The sequence below is a fragment of the Lissotriton helveticus genome, chromosome 9 (assembly GCF_964261635.1).
Source record: "Lissotriton helveticus chromosome 9, aLisHel1.1, whole genome shotgun sequence".
In the NCBI taxonomy this organism is placed as follows: domain Eukaryota; kingdom Metazoa; phylum Chordata; class Amphibia; order Caudata; family Salamandridae; genus Lissotriton; species Lissotriton helveticus.
The window spans coordinates 1,245,844,141-1,245,866,005 of NC_136070.1; the positions used below are offsets into that span (position 1 = coordinate 1,245,844,141).

Genomic DNA, 21,865 nt, shown 5'->3' on the forward strand with positions numbered 1-21,865 from the left:
CATGTGTATTGGAGATAGATGGTTTACAAATGCGAAAAACCTGATGTGAAAAAACACAGATACATACAGCCTCGTATGTGAGATGCATCCAAAAACAAGATGCAGGTGTGTGTGTAACATGTTCACAAAAACGAGATACAGTAGGTGTGTGATAGGTCATACAAATGCATAGGTCTTACTGCGTGAGATAGAGAGTACTCTACGTCGCGAGATGCTTGAAACAATGAGAAACGTGTCACTGGCTTGTGAGATGCTCACAGAAATTCAGTATGAGGGAAATATGAAAAACGAGATGAGTGTGGGTGATTCTTGGTTATTAAACAAATCTAAGGTCTTCTTTAGACCGGTACAGGCTTTAATTCATACAATCATGTGAAGCCTCTTGGTGTCAGAGAGTTATTCTGTTTTTTGGAAGGCACTCTAAGTTTAACAGTCTTCGAAAGGTCCTACTAGGTACAATCCGAATGAACTGTTCTAAAAAATTATTTTTGAAAGCACAGTAAGCATTTAAACATTGAGGGGCAAATTTGTAACTTGTGATATAATGTAGCACAGTAACCAAAATTGCTTTTCTGCATCAATAGGAGAGAGTAGAACAGCTCCATATCTACTATCTACTATCATACTTATTCTGTACAAAAACTATGCTTTAAAATAGTTCAATATTTTTGCCACTGTATTATGCTGTAAAGTGCTGTACCTTTGTAAAGTTTGAAAAAATTAGAGAAAAGAATACTTTACTCATTCTTTATACTTGCCTCAGGAGATGTACATTTTTGGCACAAAGTCTTATCTACCTTTTATTTAATAAATAAGGCTTTGCATCAAAAACCATGGATGTTTGTGTGGGAATTAGCCACTGAAAGCTTGAGCCAGGCTCTGTCTAGAAGCCTGGATCTGGCTCAGCTAGAGGTCCTTTTGAAACCATGAGCCCATAATGAGCCGAGCTTTAACTTATGCCTTTCATCCTCACTCTACCCAGGATGTGGCTTTATGGTCAGAGCTGCCCACTGTGGAACTGGGGCACCAGTTTCAAGTCTCTGTGTTGGCTCAACATCCTTTTATTCTGTACCTATCACTCAATCACCCCATGCCAGTAAACAATGCATGTGATCTTGTATAATGTAAAAATAGCTAATATAAGGCGCTCCAATCCTTCTGGGTCAAGTTTGCGCTATATTTCAAAAACTGTACAAAAATAAACTAAGAGGTAAAAATAAGGCCTTAACAAAAGGAAAGACAAATAGATATCCATTTACTGGCTGATTTGTACAAAGTGAGATGTCAAAATCTGAACAAATTGTGGCTTTCCTGCTTAAATTGTGTGATCTTAGGTAAATATTTTATTCCACCAAAACTCTTTTTTTCCTTCATTGTCACCTATAAAAGCATGTTCAAATATGTGAATTCAGACTACCAGTGGTAGAAATCTATTACTTTTAACAAGTACTTTTCAGTGGAGAGCTATAATGTGCCCTGCTAATGTCAAAGCTTCCATAACTTAAAGAAATACACATTTTTTAATTTTTAAGAGGCTTTATCGTATTTTATGTGATGTTTGTTGTATGATTTGCATAGCAAATATTTTTAGGGCTCGGCTCGTGCATGGGCTCTAAGATCCGAGCCAGACCCTTGGCTCAACTATGGCTTGGCTCTCCCTGTTAATTTGTTGGCTCGCCCATGTCAAAAGGAAAACCAATGGACAACCCATGCAGCAAAGTAGCGATTAGCTCCAATTTGTGTTATGTTAGGTAATTTTACAATGCAAATCAGGATGTTAGTTGGAAAGTAAATTCCAGCACTACACTCTCCTGGGTTTGCAGCACTTTTTTGTGACACAAACCTGGTGAAAAAAGTTAGCACAATTTCCCTTGAGTAAGTGGTTTCATCAGGAGGAGGCCACACTCACACATACACACACACGCACGCAATGAGAAATCTGGCCGCCCGAGTGGAGAAATTTAGTCAGGAGGTTGATTTTCCACGCTCACAAACTTGATGTTGACTATCGCGAATGAGGACAAATCTCGCCAGGAGATGGATTTTTTTCGCTCGCTAACTCGACGTTGATGAGCGCGAGCGAGGGAGAAAACTCCGCTCCTAACGCAGAGTGCAGAAAACTCAGTGAGCGGAGTTCACTGCCCAGACTGTTCTTTCTGCATATTGTCTGCCAGCCTATCGTATACTGTGTGCAGCCTGTAATGCATTTTTAGATGGTCCTACATACACATTGGTTTTACTCCCAGGCGTGGACTGAGTAGGTCAATAAACACACGTCACTAGTCCCAAATGTACCAACCGGTAATACATAGATATTTGAAGTAATTATATTAACTTAGAGGTGGGTGAAATACTGACAGGTCAAGCAGGCTCGAGCCTGAAGCAGGGCCCTGGCACAGATTGGGGTCCCTTTGGAAGCAGAATTTTCATGTGGCTTCTGCCTGCCACTCTCACTCTATCCTCATGCGGAAAAAGGTAAAGGCAAAACATTAACATTTCAGATAAAAAGGAGAGAAATTTATACCAATTTAGTGGCTGATTTGTACAAAGTGATCACTGAAAACTTGGATTAATCAAGGCTTCCCCACTTAACCAAATTGTGTGATCTTAGGTAATTGTTTTATTTTAACCCTCTCCTTTAACTCTCTTTCACCTGCTATTGTGCACCTCCCTCTTATTCACCCCTCTTGTACACCCCCCACACATCATCACCCCACCTTTTCCAGTCTCAAAGTCCCAAGTGCTCCCGCTCTACAGCAACTCTGCATTTCCCTCGTCTCTGCATCCCCTTTACAAGTTCACATGGCAGCAGCATTTTACTTTTCCTCCTGTGAACTGGTTAATGCAAAAGACCAAGGAGAGGGATTTCTTTTGGCACTTGTCTCCACCTTGGTCTAATCTTCCACATTTGGTAGATGGAAATTTGACCTCTAAATACGTTGTCCTGAAATACACGTTTTAACATTCTTCAAAATAAAATTCACCATCGTATATTTAATGTACTATTTGGTTTCTCTAGTCAAGAATTCAGTGTCAGGGAGCTTAACAATCATAAAATATGCATACAGGGAATACAATATGAAACAAGCATTGCCAAACTCAATAGACCTTGCTATCACATTTGCATGCCCTTTAAAAGTTGCAGTCAGTGCTTTCCAGATACAGGATTCAGTTAGGTCGTTACACATCCACGTGCTCTTTAAAACAAACACATAGCGAGAACTATTTGCTTTGCTAGTACTTGTATTTCTTGAAACAACCCATTTATGCTTGGGATCAGAGGGCTCAACAGCAGTGCATGTTTGTGGTTGGTGCAGTGTGGAGGGCAGACTGTGCATTTGCATGGCAACTGGGATCACTTTTTGTGTTGTGATGGTACACAGTGTAAGGGGATTCATGGGGCCAAGGAGAAGTATTTTTGTGTATTGGTGGGTACGGTGTGCATGGGGTGAGAGTAGGGAGTTTGAGTGGGTGTGCATGGGGTGAGAGTAGGGAGATTAAGTGAGCATGGGTAGGTGTGTATGTGCAATGGACGGGGTGCAGTTCGTAGGCACAGATTGTGACTGTGAATGGGGGCATGGTTTGAGCTCGTGGACACAGCAATGAGTGCCTGCATTGCCAGGAGGGATACACTCTGTGGCAGGCACTCTCTATGGTTGAGGCACTGTGGAGCAATGACATCGCACCCCCGGCACTCACCGGACTCCTCGTCCTTCTTGTCCCCCTTCTTCAGCATGGTGCCGCCCGCCCCTGGCCTGCTCTGCGGTGCTCGGTGATCGTACGGTGCTCCCCTCGGGGTCAGAGACAGGCGGCCAGGGATGCTAGCTCCACTCAGGGTCCGGCAAGCGCTTCCTGTTACCTCCACTTCCTGCCAGCCTGTCACTGAGACACGTCACCCCTGACAACACGATAGCACGCATGCGCAGCAGCGCCAGCCGCGGGAGGCCAGTCACTGCATGGAGATAGAAAGAGGAAACAAGAGCGCTGCCCTCTGGGTCACTTCAGACTTGCTAATACCGCGGCCATCTTGCAGAAGGAAATGGTAACAGAGGAGTAGGGTGCAGGGTGAATAAGACGCATCAGTAGGACCAGTTCAACCTTTTAACGCAGCCTTGTCCATATAACTAACTCGCCCTAGTGGCGCCACCTTTTTCAGAGAAAAAAAACCTGCTACTTGTTCACTTTTGAAGATTTTGCAAAGGGCTGGACTTAAAATTCTTAAAATAGAACTTATTTGTAGTCGCCTGTATTCATTTTTAAACATGGATTTTCTGTTTTTGTTTACTTTATCAATCAGGGAAAATTGAGGCAGCTATAGAATGCATTTTAAAGAGTTTTCTCCTAAAACTTATTTTTAAAGTATCATAGCTGCCAAGGTTTCAGATGGCTATGTGTGACATTTTCATAATTTCAGTGTAATTATGAGTGACATTTCCGCAAATATGAGTGACACTTTCACGCAAGCAAATCAAGCAATGAAGACAAGGGACACATATAAATATCAGAAATTACACACAATAAAGCACAGCTGTTAATGTTTCAGATTGCTTATGTTTGACATTTTCATAGATTCAGTGGATTTATGAGAGACATTCAGTGACTAAATGTGACACTTAAAGTGACACTTTCTTGCAACCAAAATCAGGCAATGAAGTCCATGGAAACAGACAAATATCAGAAAACACACTCATTAGTACAACATGAAAGTCATACGCTGCAGCAGGTGCTTTTAAAGCTATTTTTTAATTTCTAAATAACCAGCACCCTCCACCCCAACCTCCGCTCCAGCTGAACCACAAGTAACAAAGGGAACTATGTGACAAAAGCAGCAACCCACTGAGCTATCCACATACAATACAGTTCTGCAATATGCTGGTAGACTTTCTTTATAGCAAGCATATTAACCCTCTGCACTACTCTATGGTGAGTGAAAACTGCAAGTAGAGAACAGTATGAACTCTATCCAGCGGGAACTTTAAAAACTTTACTTATCTGTGACTTTTACTTAGCAAGTCTCTTAGTGTTGTGAAAATAAAACAGGCTGCTTTGTACTGTCAAGCACGGATATTAAACCCTTTGAACTAATAATGCATCAAAACATCTGCTAGTTTAATTAGACAAAACTCCCACCTTAGATGGCCCTGTATTTACAACACAGACAACTTTAGTGTGCCATTTGCATGGCGCTATGCTGTGCTGGGGCCCCCTCCCCATTTTTGTAATAAACATTTTAAATCATGGCAGGAGTACATTATATTAAAATATGACTTACTAAATCTCTTGATAGAATGATCCACCAAGAGCTGCTGCTGCGGGACCCTGGAGATTGCCTGCGTGCGTGTCTTCTTCAATCAGAGCAAGCCCTGCTGCATTGCCTCAGCCTGTGACACTTGCTCCGCCTCCTACTATGAGACTCATCCTGTTAGTGGGGAGTCCGGGCACAAGTTAGGCCCTGCATGGACAGGGTACAGCAACAGCACGTGACGATGTCAACTTAGATTTAGAGCATGAGTGCTTGCTGGCAGTGCTCCTCCTGTAGTCTGTAAGTGGCTGCACCTTTCCGTCTCTGCTTTGACAACTTGCCCGCGTTTTATTCCAGCATTGAGCAAGTGGAAGTAGAGCCTCGCCGATGGCCTTTGTTGTCCCTATCAGCATTATGATGTTAGAAATCATGTTTCATTTAGCCCAGCGCAGCAGCTGTTTGCTTAGGATTCGTTCCGGAAGGCTTGCCCGGGTGACAGAAATTACTTTCTCTGGGGTCGGGCCTGCATGATTTAGTTTGTACGAAAATTAAAAACACCCCAGTGGTTGCTAAAATGACGCTGCCCTGTCTATGGCGGCTAGCACATGCACAGCACTACTCGTGAGGTTTAACTCACGCCGTGTGGGTATGATTGATTGTATAGAGCTCGAGGCCATTGAAGATTTTTCACACATCTTCCTCGGAGTCCCAGCCGGGATCGAACTGTTTAGTGGTGGCACACGGGACACCGGACAGTGAAACAGGGCTTGAGCAGAGCTGTGACAGGCTCTCGGGGCATGTATGCTCATGACGCTTAGCTTTCAAATAGGCCATGATCATGCGAGACTGCGTCTGAGTCTCGTGCGCCGCACTCTAATCCCCCGCCGCTTTTGCACTTCCTGCTTCCTCTGGATGTGACGGCCCTAATCCGAGGCCGGCACATCCGGATTAATCCTGGCCTATGTGGTGCGCCAGTGTGATTGACAGCTCCGAGGCTGTATCGACTGATCGGGCGGCCCGGCCCCCTGCAGACTCACCATTTCGCATTCTAGTTTCCAGGGCAACAGACTCGTCGGACTGGCAGAGCAGAGTGATTCATTGTAGCGCGGCGCCGCTCACGAGCTCAGAGAGCTCTGCTGCAGTCTTAACTGTTTAGGCACTAGTCGGGCTAAGAGCAGCACTCAGTAGAGAGAGCCTGGGCACAGGAGCTGCTGGTGCGCTGGCACAGGTGCATAAATGCGTGACAAATGCATTCAGTGCGGTGATGCGGATCACCGCACTGGAATGCGTGAGTGTCACACCTGTTGCGTGACGCTTGACAGGACTGAAGTATGTGTAGATATGGGAGTAAATACAGGCTTTAGGTGATTTTTCTCATTTTTGTTTTGGCAGGAACACTAAAATACCAGCACACTGTTATAAAACAGCCCAAGAGGCAACCCCACATGTGACAATGTGCCACAAATTAGCAAGGATACAAAACTGCACAAGTATAATTTAAAGAGAATATGGAGTGTTGAGACTCGAGCCTTGGTATCCAAACCACCATTGTCAAGTCTCATCGGACAGCAAAACAAGAACCATGTTCTGATTAACGCTCACTCAGTGGTAAATTATTATCTGAGTTCTTGGTGTAGTGTACAACGGTTGCTACCTCAATGGTTTTTTACTGACATCACCCTACACCTGCACGACCTCCACTGGCTCCGCGTCGAGAAGAGAGTAACTTTCAAGCTAATCACCCACGCCTACAAATCCCGCCACAACACCGGACCCAAATACCTAATCGAACGAGTCTCCTGTCACCTACCCAAGAGAAACCTCCGCTCCGCCGACCTCGCTCTAGCAGAAACCCTGCACATCTTCAGAACCAGAGCAGGTGGAAGAGCCTTCTCCTATGTTGCGGCAAAGGCCTGCAACGAGCTTCCAGTCAACATCAGACACTCCCGCACTCTGCACACCTTCAGAAAGAGCCTCTAGACCTGGCTCTTCGGCTAATTCAGACCTGTAAATGCCCCCACCCTCCCCAGCGCCTTGAAACCCTCATGAGTGAGTAGCACACTTAACAATTTCCTGAATGATTGATTGATTATTTGAATGTCCACGCTAGTACAAAAAATAAGAAAATTTACTTAAAAATGGTATTAACTCTTTATTTCATACTTATGCTTTAAGCAGTAAGTATAAGATACATGCACTTCAAAATGTGTTCTAGAGCTGCCTTATTGGTAGTTGCCTGATAATGAAAGTAAACAAAGACAGAAAGGCAATTTTAAGAATGAATAGAGATTACTTTCTATCAAGTGCCACTCAAATATCATGTGCAGGCCTTTGGAGAATCTTAAAACATGAACAAATCACCAGTATTTTCCATGGGAAAGTTGGTAAATCTAGAGTAGTCTATTCGAAAGTATGTTATGGAAATTATTTGGAGAAATGGTGTAACACATGTTGTACTCTATTGCATACGTACCAATCGACCAGATTTAGGCAGGAATGGCTTAATCTTGACTGTCTCCCGCCTGAAACGGTCTCTCCTTCAATAAAAGTCAATTGGAGAAATACATTCTCTGGATTTTTTTTATTTTTAAATCTCCCACTTTCCTTTTCTAAAATGTTGGCAATAGAGGCTGTAGTATGTGGAGAGGTACATAATCAGATCTTCTCAGATTTAATTTGAACCAGAGATTGATTGTATTATATTGCACTGTAGTTAGGTTTACATTGTTTCGTGCACTGATAACTTGCAATATGGCAGCATGGATGGAGTTGAAGGGATAAGAGAGGGAAAGGGGTACTTTGTCTCCGTAACCATGAGAGTTTTACAATAGAGTTAATGGCATACATACTCACCAACACTACTGGTTTGCTTGGGAGTGCCCCTATTTATTAAGCTAAAAATGAATTTACATATTTGTCAACTTTCTTTTTTTATTATTATTTTTTTTATGGCCAAGAAGAGGTAGATTGTTTCAGGTTTCAACATTATTATTTCATATGTGCCAACAGTTTAAAACGGAAATGATGGAGATTTTGAAAAAGAAAATTGGTGAATTTATTTTCTGAATTCATTTGCATTAAAGAGGAGGAGATTTTAGGCAGGAGATAGCTAAAATAAAGTCCTTTCGGCTCAAAAGATCAGGAGTCTCCTGCCTTAATCGGGTCTGTTGGCATCTATACTAATGAAGATAGCATTGTCCTCACAGGATATGACATGGTGCCATATGTGGTGGTTCTCAGCTGCAGCTGAGTTTCTATGCTACAGGGCCTTTCCTTTGTGTCCTAAGCTCCACCCTTATTACTCAGACAACACAGACATAGACTGCACCTGGAATATTCAGTCTGTAGCGTTAATGCATAACAGACAAGTAGCTCCATTGCATGTATGATATCTTCAGTCAATCTTGACTTTTCAGCCAAAATCACTTTGCATACTTGAATGTTAAAATGTATGGAACTACACATTCCATAATGCAGCAGGCTGGAGGCTAAAAATAATTGAGTGAATGAGCCACACGCGATGTGGATCCACTTGCATGTATATACAGCCATATATATTTGCCTTGCACTTAATTTAGGCTTGTTACAGGGGACATGGAGAATAAGCATACCTGTCAACATTTTAGAAGAGGAAAGTGGGAGATGTTAAAAAAAAATAACTGGAAGACTGTATTTCCCCCATTGGCTTGTATTTAAGCAGTGGCAATTCCAGGTGGGTGACAGCCAAAATAAAGACATTTTTGGCTTCACCATTCGGGGGTCTCCTGCCTGAATTGGAGCTATTGGCATGTATTGGTAAGCTGCAAGCTCTTTTCTCAAAGACAAATCCAACCGGGGAGTATTATTATTACACAGTATTACTGTCTTTTCACAGTGTCATACACAAATAAGCATTGGAAAAGCCACTAGGTGTCTCCTTTAAGACCGATTGGGGTTGCCAATGCTTTTTGCTGATGCTCTGCAGCATATGACAAAGCAAGACATTTTTTTTTCAGTGGGAGCATTGGGCGAGCTTTAGTTTGTGAGAATGAGGGTGACTAAAAAATTTAATAAAACAAAGCCAGAGTGATGAAGCAGAAAGTAGCATGGAGCACAAGGAGTGGGCGGCATTCATCGAATAGTAAAGCAGTTCTCAAGGTAAAGTGGACGTGGAGGGAGTATGCAGCGGCATGTATTTGGGGTACAGGAGCATCACAAGAAAGAGAGAGTTAGACAACACATGCACCCTCAAGGAGTGCTGAACGACAAAGAAAAAATAGATCCCTAAATATGAGCATTGAAAGGATACAAGTCAGCCAATCAAAAGGATGGTAAATAGGCTATGCTTCAAGGGAGGGAAAACATAAAAAGATGAAGTCAAGCTACTGAATGAGGAGCAAGCAAACAAGACTGACAGGAAAGCTAACCAGTGGTAAGCAATCGATGGACTCTAAGCCCATTATATGTTTTTGGTATGATCCACAACAGGCTGTGACCTTCAGACCGCTGAAAGCTGTCAGATAGTAAATATATAGAGGGGTCCCCGTGAGAAGGAAATTATTTATATGCAGACAATAAAAAATTCACAGCAAAATAAGATAATCCTCAAAGGGAAAGAGATATGTTGTCATTTATTCAACAACACAAGATAACAATTTAAAGCAATGTTTGCAATCATTTAGAAATAGAACGAGAAATCGGAAAAATGAAAAAGCCCCAAGAAAGGGAGGGAAGGAAATGTGCTCAAAGGCTGTGTGAAAGATTATGAAGATAGTACACAGACTTAAACATAATGTACATATATCCCAAAATCAACAAAGAATTACAAATTATTCCAAGAAACCAAAACGGCCTACATCAATTAAGGCAAGTATTTGGGCAAATATTACAAAAGAGAAATGGGGCATTCCACGGTCACATGTATAAATCAATCATATAAAGGAGATGTGCCGGATGTCCCAAAGTGAAGTGGTGTCGACGTTTCGACCCCTGTGTGTAGGATAAATTCAGTCCTTTGCCGGGGTCTTCATCAGGACCGTAGTACTGGGGGAGGGACGAAGAGGGGCCGTCCTATCTGAAAAATGTAAACCCATGTCAGGGGATGGAATATAAACTTTAAAAACTAAACAGTCTTTGTACTGTACACCAAGGAGGTGACTGAGTTAAAACCAAACTAAAGCCATAGAGTCCAGGTCATAGGACCTCTGGACAAAAGGACCAAAAAGCAGAATATGTAATTTCTCCATAGACATGCTTATAAATTAATTATATTATACCATACATAAGAGGCAAACATTAGTGATGTCCACACCAAATGGGGGACCAGTTGATAATTCATGTGATGATATGGGACTCAGATTGACTCTCAATCCAATAAAGACCTTAGTTACAGAGTTGGGTCTCAATGTGTAAAAACAGAGAAGAAATATAGGTGGTTACCTGAAGTGGAATAAAACACACTCCGTAGAATTCAACTCAGGGAGCTGCCGGTTATGTAATAATTATGCAGCTGGGCAAGTCTAAGTAAAACATTGGGTTCCCGTTATTTAGTGTTACCTCTGCCGGTATATAGTAATATCCAAGACACTTAAACAAATGGAGTTACCTTAGTCTATTCTATCCAACTGGCAGTGGTATGGCTGGTAGGTGAAAGCGCTGCGCTGATTCAATTAGCTGTAAATTTAAAGTGTAGACACATAGATTAACATACGATCGCAATGCGAAGGTCTAACAAACAGACACCACATTCCCGTATGTCCGTACCTTTTAACGTTCGTACAAAGCTTTACGAACTGGAGAAATGGAAACAGGAAGACCGGTCGACTTCGTGTCGTCGCAATCAAGTCCTGCAACAACCATAAGGGATCGTAAGTGACTGAATACTAGCTCTTCAGAAAAAAGTATCCAAGCGGGACCTAAGAGTACTCTACTTACTCAAAATTCGGGCGCGAGGCAGCAGAGCGTCTTGCTGCAGTCGTGACTCCCAACACTATTCAACAGCTACGTGGAGCAGCCAGGTAAATCACCACACTCCACAGACCGCTACGCGGAGTTTGGGGGCGGGGCTACAGCGTCGCGTCAGTCAGTGAAACTAAAGGAAAGACTCGAAAGTGGTAGGAGCATGGTCCTATCCTTAATCGCTCATAATAATAGTTGGCAATTTATAAAGGAGGGAACCACCATTTCACGCAGTATTAGCATATAGGCTTACATGTATGATTAAAACCTTTCAGAAAAATAGCGCTCACATAAAGCCCATCTGTGCGAGCGAAAATTTGATTTGCACATATAGGTAGAAGAAATTGTCAGAAAATATACACTCGCGCACAACCCATGCAAGGGAGTGAAAGCAAGAGCACACACTGGTTGGTTACCAATCATTAGATGTTTGTTAGGAAAATAAAAACAAACAATATTAACACTCAATCTTAACCCTTGATATTCTATGGTACCCTTGTGGGAAAATACTCGTGCACCTGTCTCGCAGGATGGTGTAGACGAGTTACCTTGATTAATCAAATTGTTAAATGAATGAGAATAACCAGTAGGGTGTGTGGAGATTATCAATATGACTTATATGTTACAATGGGTTGATTTGTCATCTCAGTGCGGCCAGTTGTGCAAGGCTGCCATCCTGTTCATTAAGGCCATTTTTGATGGAGTCCAGAAAAGACATCCATTTGCATTCTCGTACATTAAGCACAGCAGCTAGATTTCCACCTCTCCTCCCTAAGGACACTTTCTCGATTACCAACCACCGTAGATCTTTCACAGTGTGCCCAGCTGTCTGCCAGTGATCTACCAGGGGGGCACCTAAAACCTTACAGCGTAGTCTGCTGCAATGTGCAGAAATCCGAGATTTAATTTTTTGCTGAGTTTGCCCCACATATACTTTACTACATGGGCATGTTATTATGTAAATCACATTGTCGGTATTACAATTAGTGTGATGTTTTAGTCTGAAAGTTTGTTGTCCATGGGTGAAGGTCTTGGTCTGGATGGTTGTCTCGCAAGCGATACAGGTCCCACATCTAAAATGACCTGTCACAGGTGGTAAGTTCCATAAGCTTGTAAGTGTAGGTGAGCTCTCTGGTTCCAGGTAAGAATGAACCACCATGTCTCGAATGTTTCTGGATCTCTTAAAAGCGTGAAGAGGGAGCTGTGGTTGATCAATCTCGTGGGCTATTAAAGGCCAATTCTGGTTGATCACTTTTTTGACATCATTGCTCCTTGTAGTGAAGGTGGTGACGCAAATCATCCGATTCATCTCAGGGTCCACACGACCTTCAGGATTCAGCAAATTCTCTCTCGGGTTATACCAGGCTCGTTTTCTTGCACGTCTCACCATGCGTGTTGGATAACCCCGTGAGACTAGGCGATCTTTGAGGATCTCTGATTCCTTGAGATAGTCAGTGCGAGAGGAACAGTTTCTTCTAATTCGCAGGAATTGACCTACAGGAAGATTGTCTCTGAGGCCTCTAGGATGGTGACTACCATAATGTAATAGAGAGTTCCTCTCTGTCGGTTTCCTGTACAACGTTGTAAGAAGTTTTCCATTTTCTACATAGATTGAAATGTCAAGGAAGGGTATTGATTTATTACTCGACTCAAGAGTGAATTGGATATTGGTGTTCCGTTGGTTCAGCCAGGTATGATACTCGTCCAATTGCTCGCCGTTTCCTTGCCAAATACACAGAACATCATCGATGTATCTGACCCAAAGGGTCAGCATCGATGAAAAAGGGTTATTCGAAGAAAAAACATGTTCCTGCTCAAAGTGATCCATATAAATAATGGCCAAATTCGGAGCAAATGTTGCGCCCATGGCCACGCCTTTGGATTGTACGTAAAACTTCCCTTGGAAAATAAAGAAGTTTTTCATCATGGCTATGTTCAGTAAGTCGATGATAAACTCCGTTGGGACCTGGAAGGGAGCAGGTCTATGATTTAATACAACCTCCATTACATCTAGGGCCTCTTGTTGAGGAATACTAGTGTACAGTGATATAATATCACAAGTGACCAATAGCATAGTGGCAGGGTCAAAAGGTCTCTCATCAATCATTTGGATGACTTGGGTCGTATCGCGTAGGTAGGCTTTAGTATTCAAGGCAAGTGGCTTCAGAAAAAAGTCTATATATTTGCATAGCGGCTCTAGTATCGAGCCACACCCGGATACTATTGGTCGTCCGGGGGGGCTGTCAAGGTTTTTATGGACCTTTGGCAAGGTGTAAATGGTTGCCAACCTTGGGGATTTTTGATTCAAAAATTTGAACTCCTGGTCACTTAAAAAACCGGATGCCAAACCTTTTTGTGTGATGGAGAGAATCATACCAGCTATCTCTTTTGATGGATCATTAAGTATCTCTTGGTAGCTGACTCCGTCATACAATTGTCTTTGGATTTCTTCTTTATACTTGGACAGATCCTGGACCACGATTGCCCCGCCTTTATCGTACACTAGTATTCCTCAACAAGAGGCCCTAGATGTAATGGAGGTTGTATTAAATCATAGACCTGCTCCCTTCCAGGTCCCAACGGAGTTTATCATCGACTTACTGAACATAGCCATGATGAAAAACTTCTTTATTTTCCAAGGGAAGTTTTACGTACAATCCAAAGGCGTGGCCATGGGCGCAACATTTGCTCCGAATTTGGCCATTATTTATATGGATCACTTTGAGCAGGAACATGTTTTTTCTTCGAATAACCCTTTTTCATCGATGCTGACCCTTTGGGTCAGATACATCGATGATGTTCTGTGTATTTGGCAAGGAAACGGCGAGCAATTGGACGAGTATCATACCTGGCTGAACCAACGGAACACCAATATCCAATTCACTCTTGAGTCGAGTAATAAATCAATACCCTTCCTTGACATTTCAATCTATGTAGAAAATGGAAAACTTCTTACAACGTTGTACAGGAAACCGACAGAGAGGAACTCTCTATTACATTATGGTAGTCACCATCCTAGAGGCCTCAGAGACAATCTTCCTGTAGGTCAATTCCTGCGAATTAGAAGAAACTGTTCCTCTCGCACTGACTATCTCAAGGAATCAGAGATCCTCAAAGATCGCCTAGTCTCACGGGGTTATCCAACACGCATGGTGAGACGTGCAAGAAAACGAGCCTGGTATAACCCGAGAGAGAATTTGCTGAATCCTGAAGGTCGTGTGGACCCTGAGATGAATCGGATGATTTGCGTCACCACCTTCACTACAAGGAGCAATGATGTCAAAAAAGTGATCAACCAGAATTGGCCTTTAATAGCCCACGAGATTGATCAACCACAGCTCCCTCTTCACGCTTTTAAGAGATCCAGAAACATTCGAGACATGGTGGTTCATTCTTACCTGGAACCAGAGAGCTCACCTACACTTACAAGCTTATGGAACTTACCACCTGTGACAGGTCATTTTAGATGTGGGACCTGTATCGCTTGCGAGACAACCATCCAGACCAAGACCTTCACCCATGGACAACAAACTTTCAGACTAAAACATCACACTAATTGTAATACCGACAATGTGATTTACATAATAACATGCCCATGTAGTAAAGTATATGTGGGGCAAACTCAGCAAAAAATTAAATCTCGGATTTCTGCACATTGCAGCAGACTACGCTGTAAGGTTTTAGGTGCCCCCCTGGTAGATCACTGGCAGACAGCTGGGCACACTGTGAAAGATCTACGGTGGTTGGTAATCGAGAAAGTGTCCTTAGGGAGGAGAGGTGGAAATCTAGCTGCTGTGCTTAATGTACGAGAATGCAAATGGATGTCTTTTCTGGACTCCATCAAAAATGGCCTTAATGAACAGGATGGCAGCCTTGCACAACTGGCCGCACTGAGATGACAAATCAACCCATTGTAACATATAAGTCATATTGATAATCTCCACACACCCTACTGGTTATTCTCATTCATTTAACAATTTGATTAATCAAGGTAACTCGTCTACACCATCCTGCGAGACAGGTGCACGAGTATTTTCCCACAAGGGTACCATAGAATATCAAGGGTTAAGATTGAGTGTTAATATTGTTTGTTTTTATTTTCCTAACAAACATCTAATGATTGGTAACCAACCAGTGTGTGCTCTTGCTTTCACTCCCTTGCATGGGTTGTGCGCGAGTGTATATTTTCTGACAATTTCTTCTACCTATATGTGCAAATCAAATTTTCGCTCGCACAGATGGGCTTTATGTGAGCGCTATTTTTCTGAAAGGTTTTAATCATACATGTAAGCCTATATGCTAATACTGCGTGAAATGGTGGTTCCCTCCTTTATAAATTGCCAACTATTATTATGAGCGATTAAGGATAGGACCATGCTCCTACCACTTTCGAGTCTTTCCTTTAGTTTCACTGACTGACGCGACGCTGTAGCCCCGCCCCCAAACTCCGCGTAGCGGTCTGTGGAGTGTGGTGATTTACCTGGCTGCTCCACGTAGCTGTTGAATAGTGTTGGGAGTCACGACTGCAGCAAGACGCTCTGCTGCCTCGCGCCCGAATTTTGAGTAAGTAGAGTACTCTTAGGTCCCGCTTGGATACTTTTTTCTGAAGAGCTAGTATTCAGTCACTTACGATCCCTTATGGTTGTTGCAGGACTTGATTGCGACGACACGAAGTCGACCGGTCTTCCTGTTTCCATTTCTCCAGTTCGTAAAGCTTTGTACGAACGTTAAAAGGTACGGACATACGGGAATGTGGTGTCTGTTTGTCAGACCTTCGCATTGCGATCGTATGTTAATCTATGTGTCTACACTTTAAATTTACAGCTAATTGAATCAGCGCAGCGCTTTCACCTACCAGCCATACCACTGCCAGTTGGATAGAATAGACTAAGGTAACTCCATTTGTTTAAGTGTCTTGGATATTACTATATACCGGCAGAGGTAACACTAAATAACGGGAACCCAATGTTTTACTTAGACTTGCCCAGCTGCATAATTATTACATAACCGGCAGCTCCCTGAGTTGAATTCTACGGAGTGTGTTTTATTCCACTTCAGGTAACCACCTATATTTCTTCTCTGTTTTTACACATTGAGACCCAACTCTGTAACTAAGGTCTTTATTGGATTGAGAGTCAATCTGAGTCCCATATCATCACATGAATTATCAACTGGTCCCCCATTTGGTGTGGACATCACTAATGTTTGCCTCTTATGTATGGTATAATATAATTAATTTATAAGCATGTCTATGGAGAAATTACATATTCTGCTTTTTGGTCCTTTTGTCCAGAGGTCCTATGACCTGGACTCCATGGCTTTAGTTTGGTTTTAACTCAGTCACCTCCTTGGTGTACAGTACAAAGACTGTTTAGTTTTTAAAGTTTATATTCCATCCCCTGACATGGGTTTACATTTTTCAGATAGGACGGCCCCTCTTCGTCCCTCCCCCAGTACTACGGTCCTGATGAAGACCCCGGCAAAGGACTGAATTTATCCTACACACAGGGGTCGAAACGTCGACACCACTTCACTTTGGGACATCCGGCACATCTCCTTTATATGATTGATTTATACATGTGACCGTGGAATGCCCCATTTCTCTTTTGTAATATTTGCCCAAATACTTGCCTTAATTGATGTAGGCCGTTTTGGTTTCTTGGAATAATTTGTAATTCTTTGTTGATTTTGGGATATATGTACATTATGTTTAAGTCTGTGTACTATCTTCATAATCTTTCACACAGCCTTTGAGCACATTTCCTTCCCTCCCTTTCTTGGGGCTTTTTCATTTTTCCGATTTCTCGTTCTATTTCTAAATGATTGCAAACATTGCTTTAAATTGTTATCTTGTGTTGTTGAATAAATGACAACATATCTCTTTCCCTTTGAGGATTATCTTATTTTGCTGTGAATTTTTTATTGTCTGCATATAAATAATTTCCTTCTCACGGGGACCCCTCTATATATTTACTACCTGACGCCCAGGTCCCCACGACTGCATGGGTTCTACCCCCCTTTATAATGAAAGCTGTCAGATAAGCAAAACCTAAAGAGATGTCTAATCTCTCATTTTCTGTGATGTCAGGGAAGGCAAAGAAAGTTGCTTTGATGACGTGCTGAGATGGCATTTCTGTGCTCCTGTATGTGTTTTGGTGACTTTCGTGTGGGCATTTGTTTGTTTGCCAGCTGTGACACAGAGATTCACATCTTCTTGATGTGAACCTCTAAAACACTAACCCATACCAGTATATTTCACATTGGACCAACATTTCATTATCAAATGTCTTCTTGTTACAATGTTGTATATTTTACAACTCTTTCGGATATAAATCGTACCCTTCATGGTTCCTGCAAACTTGCAGTTCACAACTTTCTCCAGTCATTGATCCCCGACCGAGAGAAAACCTTCAGTAATGCCACTCGAGGCACTTTTATTTAATACTGATAACTAATTTATTCTCAAACACCCCATCCCTAAATTCACACCTACTTCCTCCCAGCGTGGTGAAGAATTCTCCAATTGGCCAAGAGAAAGGGAACTTGTTTCCCATGTCTGCAGAAGGTGGTGACCACCGACCAAAACGAATTGTCTTTTGCAACCATGTGCTGCCAGTTTTCTGTACAGCCAGAGGTCGTATAAGTAGCAGGTGATTTAGGAATGCAGCTAGGACCAACAAGCCTCAGGTAGGTTCCTATTGGATGAGGACACCCCACAGCATCACTCTGATTGGCTACTCAGATCTCGGTCTGCCTCTGAGTGCCTTTTCAGGCAGTGCAACCGGGTCTATTGATAATAATACACTTCATGACAGTCAAGTGCCAGTACTTGCCCACCAGAATCTTAATAAGTGGTAGGTTGTCCCTAATCAACTAGTACCCAGCAGAGATGTCAGAAAAATGGCATCCTTTCGCCAAAATCAGAAGAGGTGGCAAATATGGCTTATTTCGGCTTGCTCCCACTTAGAAAATTCTCCACTTCAATGCAAGTCATGGGTGAGATTAATTTACAGTGACTTTTTTCTAAATGTCTATTGTCTCTGTTCACAAACGTTGGCATGCATGCATTGATTATATTGATATTGTCTTTAAGTTGGTTAAAACTTTTAAGGCAGTCCTCAAACTTTTTAGAACCGCCACCCAATTTTTAAAACAACAAACTTTTGCGACCCACCTAAGTTTAATGGATACGAGGCGGCCATTTTTGAATGTATCGAAAGCATCATGTGGTAGCTCACTGTCATTTACAAACAGCACATTTTCCACTGAAATGCCACATAATTTGCACAAACATACAGTTTCATTGGTAAAACTATATTTAACACAAAAGATAATGTGTGGAAATGGGGTTTCAGTGAAAATTTAAAATTTGTGCATCACCAGGTAAGGTAACGCGTCTTGATTTGCTTTGATCCTGTTTAAACCTTTGTTTACATCACACTTCAAATCTACAAAAAAAATGTGTCTCTTTTTTGTTTTCCTAACTGCTGAATGTGTTCACTTCATTTACAGGTATTTACATTTTGTTGTGTGTTACAAAAAATTACAACCTACAGCCTTTTCTCTCACAATTCCTGTACCCCTGCAATATTACTACATAATTCACTTTTACCTTTCGCTCTCTGACTGCAAAGTGAGAGGAGTTTGTGAACACCACTCCAAATATTTAAAAAATAGGCAATAATTTGCCAGAAGACATAGCCTAAAATTTGACCTCTGTCTTTGAAGAGCAGCAAATGTGACAAGATAAATGCAGAACTTAAAGGCATCTTTATTTATTACTAGAACATTAATGACCCACTACAAATAGGCTCATGGCCCACAAGTGGTTTGTGACCCACAGTTTGGAAACGCTGTTTTTACGCAATAATAGGGTGTGATCGAACGTCCATTTCACGACCCTCCTTGTAGTGGAAAGTATTTCAAGGGGGTGTTTGTCTGCAATGAAAGTGACTTTAGGGGATTGCTACAGAGCTTTTACTAATGTGATAAATCTCAGTGGGGTGTCACAAAAGAGCAATCTAGGTGATCAAAGGCTTTTGCCTATAGTTATGTACCAGTGAACGCTGACACAAACCCATTTCATCCATAACATGCTTTATTTGCAAACTAAAACTTATTGCAAACAGATTAGCAATACTGCCTAGTCAGCAGCAGGCACTGGAGCATGTCCTGGAATGTCGAAAACACTGAAGTGTCAAGGGTGGTAACTATAGAATTGATGGCCTCCACCATATCTAGGTCCAACCAGATGCTCTCACATGAGAAGATATGAATGTAGAACTTTAGAGCTGGTCTGCAAATGTCACATGTGGCTCTGTAAGGCATGAGAGCACTTCACAACGTCATCAGATTCTCAGTGATTATGTCGCTGATTGACATCTCCCTTAGAGGGAAGGTGTGTCGGAGGGTCTTTTATTGGGATCAAGTGGGAAAGATGCAGAGGGTCAGGATACCACCTGGATTTGAGTGTTGTGGATGCCGGGGGATGAGAACCCATCACTCCCTCTCAACCAAGTGACCACAGTGTAATGATTCTGTTAGGTTGCCGTTCTCTACCCACCATAGAGTTTGGGAGTCCCACATGACATAGTGGGTAATCCATTAAGCGGAAAGAAACTTGAGGAGGAACGTTAAATCTTAGAGCATCATGTAACATTCTTGTGTAATGATTAAAGAACCTAAATCAGTAAGTGCTGCTACAGTGGTAGATCAGTCTAGTTTCAACATGGCCTCAATTTCTCACATGTTAATGTTAATGTTAATGTTAAAAAGTATTTATTGAGCGCGCTGCCACCGGTTGGTTTCCTGGCGCTGGAGTAGACAGAGAACAAATCCTGACGGCGGTAGGGGGAGGCGATCAGTGGTGAGCTTGTTTAAAAAGCCATGTTTTCAAGGCTTTCCTAAAAGACAAGAGGTCTGGACATGATCTGATCTCAATGGGGAAGGTGTTCCAGAGGCGAGATGCAAGAACCGCAAATCTGCAGCCACCAGAACGTTTGCGTTTGAAGGCAGGTGTCTGGAGGAGAGCTTGGTGCGCAGAGCGCAGATTGCGGGAGGGGGTGTACCTAGTGAGAATATTGTCTATGAATTTAGGGCTTTTGCAGTGGAGAGATTTAAAAATCATGCAACCTGTTTTAAAGGAGCAACGTTGGGCCAGGGGGAGCCAATGGAGGTCCCTAAGTAGAGGAGAAGCTGAGTGCCATCTGGGTTGCGCCGTGATTAACCTGGATGCGTAATTCTGGACCATCTGGAGGCGCTTGAGGAGATAGAGGGGAAGGCCTAGGTATATAGAATTTGCATAATCCAGGTGGGATAAGACCGTGGTAATCACCACCTGGGTCATGGCTGCAGGAGTGAAGAAACGTCGCACCTTCCGGATTTTCCTGAGCTGGAAGAAACATTTGGAGACCACTTGACCCACTTGAGTTTTTAAGGAGAGGTCGCTATTCAGGGTCACTCCAAGCGTTTTTGCGGCCGGGGTAGGGGTAGGGGCTTTGCCCATATCGGATGGCCAGTAGTGAAGGCCCCAGAATTTGGCACTGTCCCCTGTGAGCACCAGCTCGGTTTTTCCAGGGTTTAATTTTAGGTGATTTTGGTTCATCCAGGTCCGCATGGTAGACTGAAAATGAGAAATGGAGAGTGTGGAGTTATCGATCGTAAAGAGCAGTTGCATGTCGTCTGCGTAGTGAAATACAGACACCTGCATGTCTCTTAAGGCCTGAATTAACGGGAGAATGTAGATGTTAAACAGGTGGGGTGACAGTGATGAGCCCTGAGGAACACCACAGGTAGTGGACCGTTTCACATGCCTTTGATATCAGTTTTCCAGCTCTTGGTTTAATCTTTATCCATTTAGCAAATCTAGTTGTTTCACCCAAAGTCTGTCTTTATCTGGACCATGTTGTTTTATAGTATCATCACCAACTTTCAAAAAGCCACAGCACGATCTGTAAGATTTGCTAAATCTGTTTGATCACAATTTACCTAGATCCGCACTCTGCAAGGCACAGTGTTGCAAACTCAGTATGCCTGTTTCGTATTTGGTAACTGATTTTGGGGATGCAAACGCTTCCTTTGGATCGCGATTGTCTAGTTCCTATCTAGGTAGGTGTGCATGCCATTATATTCCTGATTCATCCCTTTTTTCCAGGTTTTTGTTCAGTGTAAAAGTCTATGAAGCATGCTCATATTGCTCCTAGGGAATCCGATTGAGCCTTTGTAGGAGATTCCAATGTCTGGTGTGCTCTGATGATGCTGAGTATGGTGTTGCCTGTAAAGAACAGGAATCTTAGTCGAAGTGTTTCCGCAAATGTTTTCCTTGGCTGACCCTTCCCCTCTTTCTCTGAGATGTCGGAGATGCAGCTTTAATCTCTTCCATTACAGATTTCTGCTTTGTTTTGTTATGACAGCTCCTAATTTGTCTGAGCAGATGTAGGTGTTCTCTGTATCTCAGAATGCCTTAATATAGGTGATCATCAATTTTCTACTCTAGCTGCTCCGTTCATCTCCACCTTCTGTATTTTGGTTTCCATGTCTGACATCGTTGTCTCCAAAGTGGACACCTGCTAACCCCACCTTTTCTATAATTCCACCACCTTCTTTTCCACTGTTCTGAGATATCTTCGGTTGCAGTAGTTCTGGATTGAGTAGCAGCCGTGGACTCTTGGATGCCTGGTAATCTTA

At 42.6% G+C, this 21,865-nt stretch overlaps 1 protein-coding gene across 3 annotated transcripts in view; it reads right to left on the reverse strand.

Moving 5' to 3' along the window:
- Positions 1 to 21,865, reverse strand: part of COPG1 (coat protein complex I subunit gamma 1) — a 136,449-nt gene that overhangs the window by 91,070 nt on the left and 23,514 nt on the right. The window contains exon 1 of one of the 3 annotated variants that reach the window (XM_078661776.1): positions 3,700 to 3,924. The exons of the other annotated variants lie outside the window; for them this stretch is intronic. Within the exon in view, the coding sequence (XP_078517902.1) occupies positions 3,700 to 3,736 (37 nt within the window). The 5' untranslated portion in view covers positions 3,737 to 3,924. Of the gene's footprint in view, positions 1 to 3,699; positions 3,925 to 21,865 lie in introns of those variants that run through there. 3 annotated transcript variants of the gene reach the window in all.